The sequence below is a fragment of the Pinus tabuliformis genome, chromosome J (assembly GCF_031772625.1).
Source record: "Pinus tabuliformis cultivar Carrire ecotype Pingquan chromosome J, CPIR1, whole genome shotgun sequence".
NCBI lineage: Eukaryota > Viridiplantae > Streptophyta > Pinopsida > Pinales > Pinaceae > Pinus > Pinus tabuliformis.
This window is the reverse complement of record NC_142295.1, coordinates 1073655270-1073661719: the sequence shown is the minus strand read 5'-3', so window position 1 is coordinate 1073661719 and position 6450 is coordinate 1073655270. Positions and strand designations below refer to the sequence as shown.

The window sequence follows — 6450 nt, the reverse complement described above, 5'->3', positions numbered from 1 at the left end:
GTCAGAAATGAGGTTATAATGGCAACCTTCTAATTCCACATTCCATTTACCCTACTCTTGAGTGCTGAGATAGATTGGTGCTCCGAGGTGAGGTTACACTGACAACCTTGCAATTCCACATGGCTAATACCTTTATCTTTAAATATTAATCTACGGTGTTATTTTATGTAGTAACGGGTCCCATTATTTACTAACACGTCCCATTGACGTATCTTGATTATTTGTTTCCATTAATACAAGTATGTTTATGTAGTATAAATAAAATAAAAACTACTTTTGTGTAAAGAGACCATAATTACACTTATAAAAGCCTTGACATAGACGCAATATTTAAGTTCAAAATAGCTTGAGCTCACGGTTAGTAGGATATATAGGAGTTCTGTATATTAATGTATGTTGAACAAGATAAAAATGACCAAAGAGACCATATTACAGCTATAAGAAACTTGACCAAGCACTGAGCTCTTATATATGACCCTAGGAAAGGAAAAACCAAAACAGTCATCTCCTGCCAAAACCATGTTCTAGTCCTAAATAGCTGGAGCTCACGACTTCCAGGATATGTACGAGTTCTGAAAAATAACGCTCCAGGATAACACCTAATGCATTTGGGCAAGATGACAAAAGAGCCACAATCCATATTCTTCTCCAGTGCCCTCGAAACTATGTATATTTTATCGAAAGCAATGCTGACCTTTCATCATTAAAATGGTCTCCATTATACTGTCACCCAGTAGTAGAGTATACTAGATCCACTTCCAACCGATATTTAGAGCATTTATCATTTTTTAATCAAAAGTTGTAATAAGTATTAAACAACAGATGCCGAAATGGATACTGTTTGGCCACACTTGGTAGGCTGGATGATCCAGCCATAGAGGCTCGGACAATAATATCCAACGGCATCAAGTCGTCACGAAATATATTACAGAACCGAGATTTTCCATCCCAACTAAAGCTGCACATCAAATACCAAAAAACCGTACTTGTCATAAATATGTCAAGTGAATTTCCAAAAATGCCGAGGAAATTTCCATCCGAATGTGGTGGATTTAGCATTTTCGTGCTATCCGTAACTTCAAATTCATCGGCGCATACATTAACAACGTTACAATCATTTCTGTAAATGTGGCAATGAAGGACTCAATATGGAGCCCACACCTAAACTGTTTTCACAGAGTAAATTCTATCATTGATCTATTACTGAAAGCTTCATTACCTGCCATGGAATCCGTTCTAAATTTTTCACAAAATGCCGGTTCAAAATCGGGTAACCTCTTCTTTGAAGAGGATCTCCCAAGACCCAGTTCCAAGTCAATATCCCAGTTATTTACAACACTTTTTGCCACCCCAAGATTCTCTTCCTCAAGTGGAAAAAGTTCAAGACAGGGAACAGGTCCAGAATCAGTTTGCTCTGAACTTAAACCACCATACCAACTGTCTCGTTCTGTCACAGGGTAGTGATCTCCAGGCCCTGATACATGTTCAGTTCTTGGATTTACTACACCTGAGAAATCAGCCTCTGTGACTTCATGAGGAATATTCTCACCGGAGCACATGCTATCTCTAGAATCTAGAAGACTTGCAGCATTTGAAACTTCTGAAACGTTGCATTTTTCAGCGGCCTCATCAGTTGCATTCTGCAAGGGAGTAAATGACCATTGGTCTTTGGTCGGCTGGTCCTGCGCTGCTGAGCCTTCTGGTGATCTAACGCTAAATTGCTCTCCAACATCGATCAAGGACATCCCTTCCACTCTCTTCTCCGAAGATGTCTCTTTTTCACTTTTTCTGCAATAATCTCCTCCCGTGACAATTCTTCCCTTTACATTGTATTTCCTGTCGTCAGTTTGGTCTTCACTTGAAGAATCTATCTGCAGTACTCGTTTTTCATGCCTACTACTTTTATGTAGTAGGCATAAATCAGGGGAGTTAACTCTATGACAAGGCACCTCAATCCCAGCATCTGGTGACCAAGGTTCGCCTACTGAAAGTGAACATGATCTCTTGTATAACTGTGACTGAGACTCGGACCGAGAACGAGAAGAGCAGGAGTGTGAGCGAGAAAGAGATCGAGAACCATATCTGTTATTTACATCATCATGCGTTCTACTTTGATGCTCCATTTGACCCGTTCTAAAATTTATGCGTGGCCTATGATTCCATTTCTCCCGTTGCCTTCCTGTTCTCACTTTTGCATGTTTTCTCACAATTTCTTTAACTTCCTCCTCTCTTCTAGTTTGCATGTCAATGTGGCTTTCCTTGAAGATTCGATTCCTGTTAATACCAATGGAATTCTCACACCTATTGTCTTTCTTCTTACCAAGTGCAAGCGGAGAAACTGAGTGCTCTTTGCTTCCAGAAGATCGATCACCTTGGCCAGATAAAAGAGATGATTGATGAGAATTGTGAGGCCCATCAGCGTGCTTCCCACAACTACTTTCTTCCCTTGATAAATAAACACGAGGCCGACTTTTTGGAACCATTTCCTTTTCAGCTTCAGATTTCCTGTCAGGCTCATCCTGCATTACAAGAGTCTCCAGAAGATTACATTGCAGATTATTTCCTTAAATTTACAAATAACAGAAATGAAGTTACTGACAACCATTCTATAATAATACCTGGAAGCGCTCAAAACCTTGGTTCTCGGGTAGATGATCTGAAGGTTGTGGCAGATCACTATTGCATGCGGATTGAAAGACAAGAGGAAATTCCTGATAATGCGACCCAATGTCCTGTTTCCCGTTCTGACCTTTCGTGTCAATTTTTGTGCACTCTTCCCCACTACCATGCTTATTCATATCAGCTAACATAAACACCCTTGTCACTGAAGAAACACTTGAATCAGCCCGCACAATATTAGACCCGACATGTTTACTCGGGCTCAAAATCTCTTGTACTTTACAAACAGATTGGCTGTTACCTCTACGACGAAATACCCCCCAAAAATAAAATTCCCCACGAAAATCTGTTCACAAAGCACAGTATGGATTTATATATCACGGACGACTCATTAAACACAAGACAAATAAAAAAAATTCAGTTTGATTCCTCGTGCCAAAATGTTTTCTTGCAATTGGCAGTTGGTGTATCAGCAAATAACGGGGGAGAAAAACATCGAATGGAAATATTGCAGTGTGACTGAATGAAAAGGGAACTACGTTCGTTCCTATTCTAAGAGAATAGGATTACATTTTTCAATGAAGTTTTAATTAAAAAAAACAAATCCTCTTGAAACAAAACTAAACAGGCTATGCTTTGAAGAAATTAATAATTGAAAACTGCAATCACAGTATTCACGAAAACTATGAGAAAATGAGACGGAATTTATATACAAACAGAGGTACTATACACCCATATGCCTATGTATCCAGCACAAAGATTATTTTAAACCATCGGAAAGGGGTTGCTTCCCTAGGGTCCAGGACACATCGCCTGCATTTAAGAACAGGGGAATACATCATGGTCGCCCCTGCCATCACAATCAGCATGGAACAGCACAAGGGCACCCTGACATTCCCTGTCTCAGAAAATCGTCTTCAGCTAGTCCCAAGTGCCAGGGAGCCATCTCAGGGACGTCCTCTGTGGAAGGAGGCAGATCTGAGGATACCACCTATGAAGGGGGGCATTGAAACATACTCCAATCTCACAAGGCACGACAGAGAATCTATATGGCACATAACGGCCCAAAAAAAGCAGCAAAACAATAAGCAGACTTCGTTTCTTCCACTTGCAATGGAGAAGACTTTGATCGCATTTCTTCATTTATGAAATAGATACCCGACGACTTTAATGAGCAACGTGCAGTCATTTGATTGCTTAAATGTACCTCGTTAAATTCAATGTAAATAGAAAATTCAGTTTGTGTATATCAATCATATTTCAGAAGGCGATTTAAGGGTTTGGATCTTTTTCATTGAACGTTTCATAACGTGTACCAGCAAAACCATGAATTGAACTTCAATTGAAGTAGGCAACCTTTCTTGATTAAAGGTTATACAACCATGGAGTTGGTTGCCAGGTGTGATCTGAATGAAAATGAAAAGGGCATGTCTAAATATAACATCCTATCACCTGTTTTTAACTGACGCAGGCAATTCTTCATAACAACCCCGAAAAGCATGAATTTTGTATCGATTATTTTATATCATGCCAGATGATGATATATGGAAGTATTATTGTAGTAGTTTTTCCATTTAATGATGATAAAAGCAATGATTCTCTTATTTGAATTTAAAATTCTGCAACTTGCATTGCCTTGTTTATGTGTTCACTGATTAATCATCCAAATTACTGTTTTTTTATGTCCAATATATATACGAAGGGAGAGAGTTTCCCCTATGTCTCCTGTTCAATGCCTTCACCTGCAATCTTTAAAACAGGGTCAACATTCTTAGTTACAAATTAAGAAAGATGATGAATTAATTCAGCATCCGATAAAGCCAAATTTTAAGACTTCAACGGGTGAAATACACTATAGCTCCAGACACAGTTGACTTCAACAGTTCAAAATCTCTATAGCTCCAAATATAAGTGACTTCAACTTGCATTTGGCAACACAGCCACCTTGGAACAAAAGAGAAACTGAAATTTGATCTGATTATATATCTACATGACAAAGATGTTACACTTGTAACAGTTGCCTCAACTTTTTCCCAAGAAAAGATCATCAATTTCCATTTTTTTGTAAAAATGATTAGCCAAGATCATCAATTTCCATTTTTTTGTAAAAATGATTAGCCCAAATTCTATACAATAAAATTATTTTAGGAAAATCACCAAAATTTTATAGAAACTAACTAAAATCCTCAAAAGAATTTAATAATTTCACAAAAATCTGGTCAAGCATTTTATACTTCGCATACTTTGCATATTAAGGACTAATAAAATTAAATTCACCAAAGTTAATAATTTTAGAAAAATATGGTCAAACATTTTATAATTTGCATATTAAGCACTAATAAATTCACCAAGGTATTTACACTTCACCATAGAAATCGTTAAAATTTTCTCTGGCTGTGAGAAGTCAAAATAAGTTACCAAACATTCTTAAATGCTGTTGAACAGCATTGATAATCTTTGAACTACAAAACTAAAAGAATTATGGAAAACTCGTGATTTGGAGATCTGATTAAGAAACCAGGCTTTCTACCTAGTCTACATTTAGATTGCTTCTCTTCAACATTATTAAATCCTATTGAACAGCATTGATAATCTTTGAACTACAAAACTAAGAAAGGGAAAACTCATGATTTGGAGATCTTGATTAAGAAAGGGAAGGTTGCAGTGCACATAAACCATGCTTTCTACCTATACATGCCTATACTTATTTTTTACCTCTCGACCTGTGTGGTTTTCTCCTAACCCACCCCCAGGTGTTGGTTGGCCCAGCCAAGACAGAGACTCATATTTAGGTGTAACGGCATATGCTAGGGCATGGAGAAGAGCATTTAGATTTTCCCACCCTTTGACCACATGTTTATTATGGATATGATCATACAACATCATACAAATGGCCGAACAATGTCTTTGACTTGGCGTATATACCTATTTTGTACCTCCGGACCTGTGTGGTTTTCTCCTAACCCCACCCCCAAGTATTGGTTGGACCAGCCAAGACAGAGAATCATATTTAGGTGTAAGGGCATATGCTAGGGGCATGCAAGTTAGTGAAAGACTCCATGTTCGCTAGTACATTTGCTCAACCTGCTCCATACCTAAGCACACTCCTCTTCATCAGGGACACTTACCTAATACATGCATATACTTATTTTTTTACCTCTCGACCTGTGTGGTTTTCTCCTAACGCACCCCAGGTGTTGGTTGGCCCAGCCAAGACAGAGACTCATATTTAGGTGTAACGGCATATGCTAGGGCATGGAGAAGAGTATTTAGCAATGTTACCAGACTCGGAATCGGCAATAAATCGGTGAGGCAAAAGAGCGAAGAGTTTTAATCAGATCGGGAAAAAACAGGAAAAAGAATCAGTGAATTCGATAAATAGATATACACATATTGAATTTAAAAAATATATTTTTCATTGATATTCAATAAAGCCATGATCAAACAATGCATAATATCAATAGATGTCCAAAATATCATGAATGAATAAGTATCTTGTATATGTTACGAGTCCAAACATGATCCGAAGGACCTAAGTCCTAACTCCTAACCAATGACTACATAGAACCAGAAGCATTTGCTTCTAAAAGTTTATAAAATACTGCATAATAATCAGTAAAAAAGCAGTAACTGAAATCTCTTGATTGCTGTTGAAATGATACGATAATGGTTTGCTACTGAAATCTCTGACAAAGCACACGCTTAAGCTACACTAGAGCACACTGCACACTACGCCTCTATTACACTGCAACTCTATTACGCAGAGTAAACTAAAACTGAAACCATGCCTCTATTACCTCTCGGTGTATGAGTTGCGGGCCTGAGCTGTGA

The 6450-nt window shown here is 38.0% G+C and overlaps 1 protein-coding gene across 5 annotated transcripts in view; it reads right to left on the bottom strand.

Moving 5' to 3' along the window:
* Positions 1-751: 751 nt before the first annotated feature.
* LOC149230667 (uncharacterized) overlaps positions 752-6450 on the bottom strand; it is a 123990-nt gene continuing 118291 nt past the window's right edge. For 4 of the 5 annotated variants that reach the window (XM_089379040.1, XM_089379038.1, XM_089379039.1 and 1 more), the window contains 2 exons: positions 2619-2965; positions 752-2534 (listed from right to left, as the gene is read on the bottom strand). In XM_089379040.1, coding sequence (XP_089235166.1) covers positions 1173-2534; positions 2619-2965 — 1709 coding nt within the window. In that variant the 3' untranslated portion in view covers positions 752-1172. The remainder of the gene's footprint in view (positions 2535-2618; positions 2966-6450) is intronic. The other variant, XM_089379042.1, reaches the window with a different exon arrangement.